Source organism: Sphaerodactylus townsendi, linkage group LG05 (genome assembly GCF_021028975.2).
Source record: "Sphaerodactylus townsendi isolate TG3544 linkage group LG05, MPM_Stown_v2.3, whole genome shotgun sequence".
In the NCBI taxonomy this organism is placed as follows: Eukaryota; Metazoa; Chordata; class Lepidosauria; order Squamata; family Sphaerodactylidae; genus Sphaerodactylus; species Sphaerodactylus townsendi.
The window spans coordinates 59,671,916-59,688,151 of NC_059429.1; the positions used below are offsets into that span (position 1 = coordinate 59,671,916).

The following is a 16,236-nucleotide window of genomic DNA, read 5'->3' on the forward strand; positions in this document are numbered from 1 at the left end:
CCATGCTGGCAGGGGCTGATGGGAATTGTAGCCCATAACATCTGGAGTGCCAAAGGTTCGCCACCACTACGTCATGACTAATCTGCCAGCAAATCACACCCATATCTATTTTGAAGATGCCTTTGTGAAGGCCAGGGATCACAAGGGGAAAATACTCCCAGCTCCCAATAAGTAAAGGCAATGAATGTTCTTAAATTTCCTAAGATCTTCTTTTCTTCACCAGGGGTTGTCTTTTCTGAATGTGTACAGTATTTGTGTGTGTAATATGTGTGTGTTTATGGTTTCTCTTTAGCTGTCTCACCCTGTCCCACTTTAAAATAAACATTTAACTGAACCAGCTTAGGGAACTGAAGTTCCCTCTCCCTTCACTCACGCTCTCTGTTTTACCTCAGATTACCACACAAGAAGCCTTTTAAAAAGTTTAACAAATAAATTGTAGAATTTTATTAACAACTTCAGGGGACTAGGTTAGTAATAGTCAGAATAGATAAAGGCAGTTTTTATTTACAAATATTCAGATGTTTCACAGAATATATTCAAACTAGCACCCATAGGTTCATGTGGTAACTCTGGTGCCCTGTTAGATAAATGGAAAGGAGTATTTCACCACTCACTTTCCCTTCAGACTTTTCAAATCTTAGGATTACCTCATAGCATTTGAATTAAATCCTACTACGGAACGATGGATGGGAAATCTCTCTCTCACACGCAGCATGGTTTTTCTTTTCTGACAAGAGAACTGGTCCCTCTCTGACCCAAACTCTTCGCCTGCCAGTTCCCTCAGTTCCATCCACTCTGTCCAGAAGACTGATTAGCTCTGTTCCTGGGCTAATAATTCTTCTCTATGTAGAGGTAAATTCCTTTCCTGGCTAGAGATAGGGATTCACTCTCTCTCCCATTGCTCTCTCTTCAAAACCACAGCTCTCTCCCAGACACTAAAACATGCCTGCTCTCTCTGGAACTGAGAACTGAACTCCTCTCAAATCCTGTCTGAAGCTCTAAATGCTTCTAACACTCTGCCCATTCCCAACCTGTCACTCACACTCTATGGCTCTTGTAAGGGTTTGACGCTTTATATTCTGGCACTTCTGTTTCTGCCTTGCTGTTGGATCCGTCATAGCCTTAAACTACGAAAACTGGCTACAAACAAGAGGCAAGTCTGGCAGATAAATGCATATAATGTAGAGAGGCCGCTTGGATTCAATCTAGTCCAAAATGGAATATAAATTCTGTCTTTCAAGCTGATCTCCTGCTTCTCCTATTTCTTAACACTATAGTTCCTTTCTGTGTTTTGTCTTTTTAGAATGTAAGCCTTCCAGGTAGGCCCCTATATTTCTTATTGATGTGATTTATAAGAACGTCAACCTCTTTGAAAGGTGATGAGTTATTTAGGTTTTGGTTTTGACTTAAAATATTAAAATTTTGACCTGCACTTTCAAAGTTTCTGGTACTATTTTTCTATATTATCATCCAGCTGCCAGATTAACGTGTTGGCTGATAAGGGATTTTCACAATGTTCCCTTTCCTTAGCAGTCTTTTTGATCTTAAAAAAAAGATTATATGACCCACATGGATTAAAAATACATCCAGGTTAGGGTTCTGGAGTAAGGACAGGAAATTGGGCAAAACTGCCCCTTTCCCTCTTCCATAAGCAAAACTCCATGAGTGGAAGAGAGAGGAGCAATGATTTCTCTCCACACTACACCCTTCCAACCCTTGTGCTGATTTTTGCCCGTATGGATTCGATGATTTCCAGCCCCATTTTTCTAGAAGTCAATATGCACTACTCAGGGATGGACCATGGGGAAAATCTGAGGTGTGTACTTGCAGTTGGTTGGATATCACCCACTGTTACTGGGGTCACAGAAAGTTAAAATCAATGGCAATTCATAAATATTCAGATAATAATTGTTTGAACTCTGGCTAAAACTGTTTCTATCACAGTCTTTGCAAGAAAGCAGAAAGTGGAGTGATAGTGAATGTCAAACCTAGCTTCAAATAATCATGAACTTGGTTGGTAGTCCAAGACAAGTCAATACTTTGCTCTTGTGAGTTCAGACTGTCATACTTCAAGACTGCAACATGACTCATTGGGTCAGAGAAAGGACAAATGGGAGCAAAACCACAACACACTCTTGAAAATGCTATAGAAGTCCTTCTATTGTTGGCTGTACAAAGGCAAGGAAAATGAGCATTGAGCCCCCCCCCTCCCAATTCTCCGTTACAACTTGGCAGCTAAATACATACTGATTCCTCTGTCTTCGTGGCTGTCATCATCCCTTTCATCTCTATCGTTTTCCAGGTTGGACATGCGAACTGACATTTCTACATACCACAAAGCAAATGGGGGGAAAACATGCAATTGTTAAAGAAAAAATTTGTAAGAGTGTAATATTTACAAATGCCCATGAGATGTTCCTCTTGTGGAAACAAGGTGTAAGAAACTCAGAAACCTTATTTTGAGAAATTAATGTTTTGAATGAAGTTACAAAAATTTAACAGAAATGCTTAGGAGGGGTACAAACTTACTTGTCTCTCTTGCTTCCTTCTTGAGCTAGTACTGTAACTATTTCCTATCCCAACAGCAGTCAGTCATAAGACAGAATGAGTCATCTGTGTTTCAACAGGTAATTCCTGCTGACTTTCACACTACAACTACTTGCCTTTTAAAATAGCTATTAAACTAGAATTATGACACTCCAGTATTTCAGCTCACTTGGAAAACAGCAGCCTTTAAAAACATTCTGCTTACTGATTCCACAGAATCAGATATTGTCTGACAGCAGCCTGTCTTTCAAGAGAAACCTTGGAAAATTTGGATCATGCTCTTTTAATGTTTGCTTGGATGATGACTATTTCATATAATCTCTCTGTGTGCCCTTCACAGTAATGATCTCTATTCACATTGCACTATCTTGACCTGTCCTAAAAAACAATATAATAAAATCAGCAATAATTCACTCTTCTGCAGAGAGAACAAGAAATTTACAATGGTAAGCAGCAAAGAGGAAAGAAGAATATATCAGAAACAGAGTTTCAAAAGCAGATGTGGGAAAAATCCACACAACCACAAAATGTATGTGCATTTGAAAAGCCATCGCTTATTTAGAATAATCACAGGGAAAACAAAATCCTAGAAGGAAATGCAAATGGTGCAAATAGTACAGGCTTAAATTCTGAATCCAGCAGAGGGCAGCAGTGCACATTCTATGCTGAACAACTGCAAGATATATGTACAGTGAAGAAACACTGTTGGGGAGGATGCTGATTATGAGAAAGAGAAAATACCCGAATATATATATATATATATATATATTTAATGATTAAAGTCACAAGACTTTTTAAAGAGATTTCCTTCCTTCTTAGCAACACTGTCTGTTCTCCTCCACCCACAATCCGCCTCTTTTTTTTAAGGCTCACCTTGTGCAGCAAGCGGGGACATATGTTGGTGACTTCGGCGGTGGATCTGGTGACGGTAGGCATAGACTGCCAGAACAAGTACCATTATACATCCCATAATGCCTCCTGCGACAGGACCAACTGGAGCACTTTTTATCATATTCAAAGCTATCACCTCATCTCCTTAATTTCAGAGAGGAAAATGTTCATATAAATACTTTGAAAGAAATTCTATGAGAGACATCTTGAACTCTTGAGCAGGACATCACAATACCAAAGAGTAAAGTGGTTGACTCGTTCATGAATTATGTCAATGAACAGAGCAAAGCTGTCAACTACAGAAAAAGTTGGGCTCTCCATGTTCTCAGAGAACTATGGTCAATCAATTAATCAAAAGATAAAAACCTCCCCCATCCAAAGACCCAAACTGACACAAACTAAGTATGCTCCAGCATATACAGAACATTAAGAGAAGTTGAGAAACAGTTAAATACAAAGGGGGGGGGGAGAAAACCAAGCCTGTTCAAGCCTTTGACAGTTAACAGAATCCCTGGGGGGGGGGGAGATTTTGAGAGATTCATGAGAAACTGTTCTCCCCCCAATTACTCACACATTTCCAGCTGGAAACTACTATAAAACTAACCACACAGAGGTACTGCTGCCAATGGAAAGTGAGAACACATCCATTTCTAAAAAGGCACATTGCAACAGATCTGTCCAGTTTACTTCTCCATGAAAGGCAGACACATATAACAATACTAGATATCTGAATTTAATACAAGGCCAGGTGAAAGATCCAAGAGGCACATTCTGTAGTTTCTTTCTGTAGATGATGATACATAATGTTGTGAATCTATCACCAATCTTAATTGAATGCTTCTTTGTTTTTATTTCTAAAACTCTTTCCACACCATGTGACAGCTTGAGTTGTCTAGCCAGACCAGCTGATTTCATTTCAGATTTGAACATATTTCATACGGTAAGGTTTATCTATAACAACAAGACCTCACTTACCAATTGCTCCCATGTCATCTACATATGGACTCTGGGCACCCACTATGCCACCAAAGCATTCTTTTTGGGGGGCACAGTAAGATTTATCCAGATGAGTCTTTCCATCACTGTCCACCATGCACCATTCACAATCTAAGACACCAAAACAATCTCTGCAAGTAAAGAGATCATATTGATAAAAACATTATCAGGACACCAGCCTCAAGCCCTACTGGTGAAATCAGTCTTGAGTTATATGTGTCTTTCACTTAAACTCTGCAACTAACATTATTTGTTGTATCTGAGTTCAGTTTTGGGATGAGCACTGGAGGCTACATTAGGACCCTTAATGGTGCTTGATGATCAACAGAATATTGTGAAGTTTCTCTATCCTGCCCTGTACTGAAGAGCTGCCATCTAACTTTAGTAAGGGAATCTCTCATCTCATATTACATTTGTTTATCAAGAACTATGAATGTTTTATCTGACAAAACCTATCACAAACTTTTAGTAAGGCCTACTATTTCTATCCTGTAAATATTTTAATTCAATGAACAATTTCTGACACCACAAACAAGCTACTTTGCGGGGAGGGGGTGGAGGAGTCTGAAATCCTTGGGATCTTGAATACATTCCCCTTCCTGCACTAAAACTAAATATAGTCTTGTTTAGATAATTTGTTGTAATTCCTAAAGTGGACACTTTAATTCTGGTTTAGAATCCCATTTTAGAGACAAGAAACAAATCACAACTGGTTACAACCCTAAATTAGTCAACATGCAAACTGCAGTTCGATTAAAGACTTTGTAAAACCAGAGAAGTCCATATCTCAGAATAGTGCACTGGGGACAAGGGAAGGACTGTAAAGGACAAGGGTGGGACCCAAAAAATCTGAAGCCTGTTCTACTAACACACTGAGGTTTGTGAGTAGAACAGATCCTCTGAAGATGCCAGCCACAGATGCAGGCGAAACATCAGGAGAAAATGCTACTGGAAAACAGCCATACAACCCAGAAAAACCACAACACCCAAACTGAGGTTTGTTCACAACATCTGAACAGCTTCTTTCTTGCTGAAATATTTTTAAATAATAAATCATAAATCACAGAGTTTACCCGCTTTCCATTCTCTGATTACATCGAGTATTAATGCACTGAGGAAGAGCATCTTGTAGGCTGAGATCAACTGCACTGAATGCCATTGGCTCCTGGTGAACTTCACAACTAGGATTCCTGTTTTAGGCACAGAAGTTACCAAATAAGTGCTTTGACAATTGTTTCAATTTTTTTTAAAAAAATCTGACATTATTTTTTTAAAATGCATGCTGCAAATCTATCAATATGGGGGTGGGGGGAATAATCCATGCACAAATGTGAATTTCAGTGTAGAAATCATCACTATTGTGCAAGTCCAAATTACCTGCTTTCTGCATTGGTAAGATTGCCAGTGCATTCATTGACCTCCAGAGGGCACTCACAAGGACATTCACATTCATTCTGTTCCATTCTTCGGGAAGGAAAGAAAAAAAAGTATTCCTTGTTAGAAATCCTAGATTTTCTCCAAATTACCCATTACATAGTTAATAACCCTTGCATATCTCATGCTAGACCATGAAAAAACGCTAGGGTAGCTGTGAGACATTCCACACCACTTTTAAGTCCCCTAAATTAATCCGGAATAGTTCTGTTAATGTTGAGTTTACAACCCATTATATTTTTATGTAGCTTCAGTACACATGAAGCAAAAGCTGTCCACTCAGTAAAGACACAAAGTTTGTTACACAAAATGACAGAGCTAAAATGAAAACCTCAACTCCACAAAAACTAAGAAATATGAGATATTTCTACTGATTTAAATTGAACTGAATTGCCAGCTAGATTATTTCATGCAAACAATATGTAATCAGAAGAATACTTCTTAAAGTGTGCAGGTACTCGAACCTACAGGGCTAGGGAAGAACATCTGGTGACTAAAAATACTATGCCAATACATGGACCTGAGGGCAAATCTCTATGTCCTTTACTGCAAATAGAACATGGCTGTGCTGCCAGCTCAGAGACAGGTTTTGTGCATTTTGGTGACTGTAATGATAAAGGAGTTTCTTCCTCCCAGAGCTGACTCAACACAGGACAAAAGAGATCTAGGGCATGGAGAATTAGGACTATTTGCTAGGAGGGGATGCCTAGCCAGAGACCAAGGCCCTTTCTGCACCGCAATGGTGCGGGGGGGGGGGGGGGTTGGCATAAACACTGCCGACGCACACACACACACCCCCGGATTGTTCGCACGGATGGTCCTGGGAGGGCAGCAGGTGGCAGCACAGCCTTTACACAGGCTGCGCCGTCGCTGAATGCCTACCTTGTCCCCTGGCTTCTGGCTCATCGCAGAGGCCAGGGGACACGCCCCCGCAGGCTGGAGCAACAGCTCTGGAGTCGCAGGCCAGGGGGGCATGTCCCTTGGCCTCTGCGACAAGCCGGAAGCCAGGAGACGAGGTAGGCATTTGGGGACGGTGCGGGGGACATGGAGCCTTCCAGCTGCTGCCGTTCGCACGGCAGTGATTGGAAGACGCTGCTTTCAAAAAACCTCGCTCAGGGAGCGAGGTTCGGAAGCCGTGTCTTTGCGCCGCTCGGGGGTTGTGAGGCTGGCGTTGCTGCGATGCAGCGGCGGCGGCCATGCAAGCCCCTCCCCAGGGACGCTGCTTTTAGCATCCCTGGGTGCTCTTTACTGCCCATGCGGAAAGGGTCCTAGACAGAGCATATGAGATCTCACTGGAATCTAAATGCACAGACCCTGAGGGAACCATTGCTCTGAAAAGAAAGAAAAGAATATGCCAGGAGCCAGTGGTCCAACTTTTAGCAGCCACCATAACCAAGCAGCTGGGAATTTTTCCACTCGTTTTTGTATCTCAAAACATAGAGTAGAATATTTGGAAAAACAGTACAAGGCACCTAAGATGCCTGCAAGAGCTTTATATAAACTGGAGCTAAAATATGCCCATATGTCAATTACTGTAAGAAGGATGAACATTATCAGATGCCAAGGCAATGCTGTGCCTCTGTTATACATACCCGTGTTTCCCCAAAAATAAGCCAGGGTCTTATATTAATTTTTGATCCAAAAGATGCTTTAGGGCTTATTTTCCGGGGATGTCTTATTTTTTCCCCATGATTTTACCCCCCCTCCTCCCGTGACCAGATCAGCTGCGCCGGGGAATCTGTAACTAGGGGTTATTTTTGGAGTAGTGCTTATATTTCAAGCATCCTCCAAAAATCCCGAAAAACCATGCTAGGGCTTATTTTCAGGGTAGGTCTTATTTTCGAGGAAACAGGGTAAGAACAACCCCCCCAATACACTGCACTTCAATGCCTCTTACCGATGACAATTCAGACAGAGCCGATCTACCATACTACAGGCACAGAAGGCAAGCGAGTCACAGGTTTCATTTACTATTCCAACAAAAGCATTGGTTCCAGGTATTCTTGTCAGCTTGTATTTAGAACAGTGACTGCCATGCACAAGATTTGTCAGATCACCCTAGGGAAAAGCAAAACATGTCAGGCGTGTGGCAGGGAACATGTTTCCTGGTGAGCTGACGTCCTCCACGGCAGCACCAATCTATCTGCTAAAGCATAATATGAAATAAAAATAAACCATACAGCTGTAATGGGTTACAGATGCTATGTGGCTCTCATAACTACCGTTATGATTAATCTGATCTAAACTAATCTGGTAGAGAAGCAAATAAACCTATGGATAGGGGCATTCCTAAGATTTGGTGCCCTAGGGAAGGCATCTTCCCCTATACACCCTATCTTTTATATTAATTATAAGCAAATACATTGAAAAAGGGTCCATATTTAATCATATAACCAATTTTTCCTTTCCTCTGACCTCATCAGATTTTAATAAATGACAATATTTAAAATAAAGTAACTACATTTGGCAAATAAAGTTTAATACACGATTTTGAATTCCTTTTATTACACAGGAAAGAAGCGGGAAAAGTACATGGGGGGAGATGAATTATGTACTGTCCTGATGGCCCCTGATTCTAGAAGATGCCTGAATCAGTCCCATCAAATTTAGCTTCTGCTCTGAGTTTCCTCATGGTTCTGAGACAGCTAGGGCTGGATCCACACAACTCCCTGTTGTGGGGCAAATCACTGTAGAGTAGGCATGGAAATACACTATTAAGCTGATGCTGCCCTGGTGTGTGCATATGGCAGGTATGTATGTGCCCATACTAATACGTTTAGTATCTCAGCAGTGATCAGCAAAAGCCTATGACAGCCACAATTGTAACATGGTTCTCCAGGCCATGAAGCAACCACTCCACTTTAAGAACATAAGAACTAGCCTGCTGGATCAGACCAGAGTCCATCTAGTCCAGCATTCTGCTACTTGAAGTGGCCCACCAGGTGCCTTTGGGAGCTCACATGCAGGATGTGAAAGCAATGGCCTTCTGCTGCTGCTGCTGCTCCTGAGCACCTGGTCTGCTAAGGCATTTGCAATCTCAGATCAAGGAGGATCAAGATTGGTAGCCATAGATTGACTTCTCTTCCATAAATCTGTCCAAGCCCTTTTTAAAGCTATCCAGGTTAGTGGCCATCACCACCTCCTGTGGCAGCATATTCCAAACACCAATCACATGTTGCGTGAAGAAGTGTTTCCTTTTATTAGTCCTAATTCTTCCCCCCAGCATTTTCAATGAATGCCCCCTGGTTCTAGTACTGTGAGAAAGAAAAATTTCTCTCTGTCAACATTTTCTAATTTTATAGACTTCAATCATATCCCCCCTCAGACGTCTCCTCTCCAAACTAAAGAGTCCCAAACGCTGCAGCCTCTCCTCATAAGGAAGGTGCTCCAATCCTTCAATCATCCTCGTTGCCCTTCTCTGCACTTTTTCTATCTCTTCGATATCCTTTTTGAGATGTGGCGACCAGAACTGAACACAGTACTCCAAGTGCGGTAGCACCACTGCTTTATATAAGGGCATGACAATCCTTGCAGTTTTATTATCAACTCCTTTCCTAATTATCCCCAGCATAGAGTTTGCCTTTTTCACAGCTGCCATGCATTGAGTTGACATTCCCATGGAACTATCAACTAAGACGCCCAAATCCCTTTCCTGGTCTGTGACTGATATCACTGACCCCTGTAGCGTGTATGTGAAGTTTGGATTTTTTGCCCCTATGTGCATCACTTTACATTTTGCTACATTGAACTGCATTTGCCATTTCTTAGCCCACTCACCTAATTTATCAAGGTCCGCTTGGAGCTCTTCGCAATCCTTTGTGGTTCTCACCACCCTACATAATTTGGTATCATCTGCAAACTTGGCCACCACACTACCCACCCCTACTTCCCCAGGTCATTTATGAATAAGTTAAAGAACACTGGTCCCAATACGGATCCTTGGGGGACACCACTCCTTACATCTCTCCATTGTGAGAACTTCCCATTTATACCCACCCTTTGTTTCCTGTTCCTCAACCAGTTTTTAATCCATAGGAGGACTTCCCCTCTTATTCCTTCATTGCTGAGTTTTCTCAACAGTCTCTGATGAGGAACTTTGTCAAAAGCCTTTTGGAAATCCAAGTAGACAATGTCCACTGGTTCCCCCTTATCCACATGTCTGTTTACACCCTCAAAGAACTCTAGTAAGTTTGTAAGACAGGACTTGCCTCTACAAAAGCCATGCTGACTCTTCCTCAGCAGGTTTTGCTTTCTACATGTTTAATAATTTTATCTTTAATGATAGATTCTACTAATTTACCAGGAACAGATGTCAAACTAATTGGCCTGTAATTTCCTGGGTCCCCCCTAGACCCTTTCTTAAAGATTGGTGTGACATTGGCCATCTTCCAGTCTTCTGGGATGGAGCCTGATTTCAGGGATAAGTTGCATATTAATGTGAGAACATCAGCAATTTCATGCTTGAGCTCTTTAAGAACTCTTGGATGAATGCAATCTGGGCCAGGGGATTTGGTAGCATTTAGTTTATCAATGGCTGCCAGAACTTCTTCCTTGTCTATTACTATCTTCGCTAGTTCCTCGGATTCACCTCCTAAGAAGCTTGGTTCAGGTGCAGGAATTTTCCTCACCTCCTCTTGGGTGAAGACAGATGCAAAGAATTCATTCAGCTTCTCTGCAATCTCCCTGTCATCTTTTAGCACACCTTTTGTTCCTTCATCATCTAACAGGCCTACCGCTTCCCTAGCTGGCTTCCTGCTTTTGATGTGCTTGAAGAACTGTTTGTTGCTAGTCTTGATGTTCGCAGCCATGCGTTCCTCATAATCCTTTTTTGCCTCCCTTACAGCTAACTTGCTTCTCTTTTGCCACCATTTGTGTTCTCTCTGGTATTCTTCATCAGTTAAGTTGGACTTCCATTTTCTAAAAGACATCTTTTTTTTCCTAATAATTTCCTCAACCTCCCTTGTTAACCATGGTGGCTTTCTTTGGACTGTGCGCTGCCTTTCCTAACCTGCGGAACACATTCCAGCTGAGCTTTTAAGACTGTGTTTTTAAATAACTTCCAAGCACCTTGGACATTTTTGACTCTCTTGATTTTCCCTTTCAGCTTCCTGCGCACTATCCCCCTCATCTTCGAGAAATTTCCCTTTCTGAAGGCAAATGTAACTACATTAGTAGTTGTCACTTGTTCGCATGCAGAGATACTGAATCTGACAGCATTGTGGTCGCTGTTCCCTATCGGCTCAACAACACTGACTTCCCGCACCAGGTCCTGGGTCCCACATAGAATTGGATCTAGGATCACATCTCCCCTGGTTGGTTCTACAACCATCTGCTCTAAGCCACAGTCATTTAGCATATCCAGGAATGTTCTCACTTTGTGGCAAGTCATTGCACATGGACTGAATTGCTCTGAGCAAGATTCTGTAAAGTAACTGGATATGAAATACTATACTATAAGGATAAACAACTAATAAGAAATAAACAGGAAGATGAACTGAGTTGAAAGTAAAATGGGAAGCTCTCAGATAATCAGAGGATCTGACTTTCAAATGATTCATTTCAGTTAAATGGATACTCAATAGCACTAAGTCACAGAACTGGAATACAGTTCTTACGGAAATGCTACCGGAATGTCAACTCTACAGCTTGTTGCACACTTCTTATCAGTAACATCTGGAATGCCTTATCACATAAGACAGCCATTATCAGGCACAGAGTCTCTATGGCCACTGAATATAAAAGGAGGCTACAGAGATTTACAACAATATGGGCAGTGGGGAAGTCATCATGAGAATTCTATTTTTGTTACCATCCCCATGGTTAGAACAATATTATTATTATTATTATTATTATTATTATTATTATTATTATTATTATTATTATTATTATTATTATTATTATTCGATTTAATAGTCCGCCCTACCCCCAAAGGGCTCAGGGAGGTTCACACACCAATCAAACATAATACAATACAATTAAAAATCGAATAATCCCAATTAAAACAATAAATATGATAAAACAGTAGCAGTAGTATCAGTAACAATTAAAACAGATGACGTCTGGTACTAAACCCCGGGAGAGGACTGGCTGATGTTCAAATAAACCGATGGCACATAGGGCAACAAAGAGGGCGGAGTCAGCGGCCAGCCTCCCAAAAAGCCCGGCAGTGCTCAAGTTTAGAATCTCAGGAATGCAAGGAATGCAAGGAGAATCTCAGGAATGCAAGGAATGCAAGGAGAATGGGGATACAAATTCACTGCAAACACACCATGAAATACAGTCGGAATCAAGGGTACCTATCTTTTATTAGGCACTTTCAATAATTATCCTGGTTTCAAATGCCAGATTAGGAATTTCATAGGATTAAAGTTAGCTACAGTTAATGCTGATATACATTAATGATGGGAGGAAGACACAATTCATGTATCACTTACTTATTTTACTTAGAATATTTCTATCTTGACTTTTTAGAGGCCTTACAATAAAAACAATGTTAAATCCAAAAGCCATTAAAACACATGTATAATGTGTAGTATTTTGTATTTTGGTCCATTCTCCAATTACTAACAGACAGCTAGTCACTGATACCATACTGTTTAGGAAGACATGTCAGCCATGATTGTCAAGGTTCTAGCACAGCTCTCACAATACTGCCTCTTGGCTCTTTGTGCCCTATGTATATATGCCACATGCTGTGATTTCCTTGACCCCCTGCATGAAGAGAAATAGGAAATGAAAACAGATTCCAAGGTTCCAATGCTGAGTTTTCAAAGCCTGTTCATGTAACCATAACATTAGCGTACCTTTTAACCTGCTGATTTTTGCAGCTACCTTTCCCCAAATACCCTGATTGATGCAATGCATACTGAACTGTGTTCAGCTCCTAAGTAGTTATCAGAATCCACTAAACATATCCCATGTGGTTCCATCATATTAGGTTTCTTGTATTGGGTGGGGGAGAGCTTTCATTACAAAAAGTTTTATCCCAAATTATTTTAAAATATAAATAAAATACTAAAGCAATCTATTTTTCCAATTTACGTCTTACTTATTTTTTATAATCCTTTTTTGTTTGTTCACTTTCATTTTCTGATTTCCTTTCGTTAATGTTAAACATAAAGCTTCCTATGTGCACAATGTTTCAGGTTTATTTATCTACTGCATGAGCATTTATGCAAAAGAAATCATTATAATCCCAGTTTATAGATGGTGAACTGTGATTGAGATACAAGGTCACCTTAGAGAGCAGGGGACATTTCATTCAGTCTAGTGGATCACCATTTGTTAATGACGCATATTGTACTACATGCAAAACACCAAACAATCAGTTTAAGCTATTTGCTCATATTTATGCATCCAACTATAAGAATATAATTTTTTTAACAAACCTACCGTAAGGCTGGTATTAAACTTATAAAACCTCTGGACTGTTCTGTCACTGAAACTGTTACAAAGGTTTTTCTTCACGAAGTTTGGGTGGTTCAGAATATCATTTGCTACCAAAGGTTCCTGCAGACAATAAATAGGAATTTTAAGTTTTTCCTATTCTTACAAAGCATTAGCACCAATATACAACATGATCAAACATACCTTGTGTGTTATATGCTGCTGTTCCACTGGGGCATGGCCTTTGGGATCAATAAGGGTTGGGTGTGCCACAAGATAGCCTCTATCCTCCATAATGAAGCATCTGCAAAAGACACAGTATTATGTCAGACTAGCTGTATAAAAGTAAAATCCAGTATCTGTCAAATCTCAGGAAAGTTTCTAGACCTACATGGCAGAATATAAACGCCTGAATGTATATAGCAATTATTTCGTACTCTCCAGCAAAGTTCAAATCCACAGTCGGTCATGAAATCATAATGGAAGACCTTGGATTAGTGATTCTCTTTCGTCCTAACATATCTCACAAGTTTGTTGTGATAATAAAATGGAGGGGGGAAGAACCATACATGCTGATTTTTGCTAACTGAAGGAAGGACAAACAGACTTTTGCTAATGTATGAAGATGCTATGGTCTTTATTTCTCAACCACTTCTCTTAGGTAGATTTTGTAAGATGATATTTCATTAAAGAAAACTTTGTTGAATAAGATATATTATTCTGGTGTAGAAGCTAAAAAAAATGCCTGGTAGCGAATTCTCCCCCAGTTTAACTTCTGTGCTAGGCACTTTAATTCCCTGTTTAGTTATTCTGACTTCAATATCATCTCACCATCCCTTACCATCAGAGCCCATTTCTGAGCCTGAAAACTGGCCAGCTTTTTGGCTTCTTCTACCTTTGTCTACAGCCTCTTCCATAGTTACACTCAGCTGTTCTACTGAGAGAAACACATTAAACTGGTCTCATATGGAAGGGAACTATGATCTATGATGGCACATCTGGGACTGCAGAAACCACTTAGCTCTTCTGATGATGGCTTTGAGCTTATTTCCAGAATGGAGGTAGCAATTGTTTATTATTTATTTTTATTTACTTCCTTTATATCTCATTTTTCTCCCCAGTGGATTATTTCATCCTCCTTTCCTCCATATTATCCTCACAGCAACCCTGTGAAGTAGGTTAGGCAGGGAATGTGTGACAGGCCCAAGAGTACCCAGCAAGATTCCAAGGCAGAATGGGGATTTCAACCTGGTTCTAGATTCTAGTCTGATACTCGGGCAATTATACCATGATGTTCCTCTCCTGTGAGAACCAAGAAGAAACTGCAGAACTACCTTTAAGTGTGTGATTGTCAGAGCTGATTCTATAGTTCATTATCTATTAGGTAAATATAAACTGGCTACATAGCAAAAGAGATACATGAACAAAACATAAGATGTCACAGTCTCTCTCATTTTTACTATTACCATCAGTTTCCTCCAACTTGATAGAACAGCATATTTATTGGTTTATTGTGATTCCAAACCATTAACCATAAAAGGATTGAGTGAATGCCAGCACAATTCAAGGTATGTTTTTCTTGAACCCGTAAGCTTGGTTTTCAAACTCTGTGCTCCTGCCTAATAATGCTTCAGTGCATTTTGTACAACTGACAATTCTGTTGCCATAAGGAATTCCACTGCACTGTGTTTTCCTGCTACTATATACTCAAAGAGCTATTCTTTTGTGATTTGAAAATCAGTTTTCATAAATATAGCATTTTGTTACTGGTTTCCAATTCCCCATAATAAAGAAAATGAATTTAAATTGCAATTCAATTAATTCAGTTCCAAAAAAGAGAATTTAAGGACAGAATTCCAAAACAGAACATCAAAGCAAAAACACAATAAAACACTGAAAAGCTTACCTTAGTTTATTGCCTCCATCCTGGTTACAAACTGGTAACAGGTCCATTAGTACCTTATAGAAATATCTCAGAGTAAAATCAATGCCCATCACAGCAACAGAATGGCCTGAAGACATTTGTAAACTACAAGAATAAATAACAGATAGATCATGAAGGACATGTTATAAAGAAACTACCACAAACCATTCATATTTCATGGTACCCACAGAAGGATCGTGTGAAATAGCTGATTATATATTTAACCTTGGTAAGTAACCAGCCTTTCCCCCTGAGCACATCAACAATAACTAATTAGCCTCAGACTCTCACTAGAAGCAACTGTTCAGATATTTTCCCATCTCAGTTGAATTCCCATTACAGACCCTGAAAATGTCAATTGGCCAGAAAAGACAAGATGAAAGTAGAAAAACTAATGCAAGTTACTCAACTGACAAGTCTTGAGCTGGTAGCTTTGGTTGCTAAATTTCATTTATTTGACCATTATCTCAGTATGTGATGCTAATGAGATTCAAATGGGCAAAACAAACAATTGCTGTGTCAGAGTGGGGAAGGACTGCATATATTGGATGGGTGTGAGACAAAGGGGAGTGCCTTAATTTTTTTTTCCCCAATTACTTCAGGCAGCATCATCAAAGATGGGAAAGTCAGGAACTGTTTTTAGAAAACTGGACTAAGACTTTACTAAACACTATCCAAGATTGTGAGGCACCATTTCTAATATAAATGAGAATTAATTTCACCTATAGGCAAAGTGGATAAATTACCAGGTGCAGGGACAAGATGAGGCAGATATATTTGGATGTTGTCACCCCAAACAGATGCCTAGTTTGTCTCTATGACTAGGCAAGTTCTGACCTGGCCTTAAATTACTACCTGCCCATTCAACTACATATGGGGGCTGATCAACAAATCACAGAAACCTGTCTACAAAAACTAACTAAACCAGTATGCATATAACGAAACTTTCCATATGATTCTGGTTGGAAAACCCATATTCATTTGTATTTTCCAAAACATCTGTTCCTGCTAGGCAAGGAGTTAGGAAACTAATCCAAGAGAAGCTAACTTAAGGAAGC

At 40.1% G+C, this 16,236-nt stretch overlaps 1 protein-coding gene across 2 annotated transcripts in view; it reads right to left on the bottom strand.

Moving 5' to 3' along the window:
- Positions 1-16,236, bottom strand: part of CACHD1 (cache domain containing 1) — a 152,300-nt gene that overhangs the window by 7,305 nt on the left and 128,759 nt on the right. For both annotated transcript variants that reach the window (XM_048496091.1, XM_048496090.1), the window contains exons 17-25: positions 15,161-15,283; positions 13,459-13,558; positions 13,261-13,377; positions 7,766-7,926; positions 5,812-5,898; positions 5,508-5,624; positions 4,414-4,565; positions 3,421-3,582; positions 2,248-2,325 (exon numbers count right to left, since the gene is read on the bottom strand). In XM_048496091.1, coding sequence (XP_048352048.1) covers positions 2,248-2,325; positions 3,421-3,582; positions 4,414-4,565; positions 5,508-5,624; positions 5,812-5,898; positions 7,766-7,926; positions 13,261-13,377; positions 13,459-13,558; positions 15,161-15,283 — 1,097 coding nt within the window. The remainder of the gene's footprint in view (positions 1-2,247; positions 2,326-3,420; positions 3,583-4,413; positions 4,566-5,507; positions 5,625-5,811; positions 5,899-7,765; positions 7,927-13,260; positions 13,378-13,458; positions 13,559-15,160; positions 15,284-16,236) is intronic.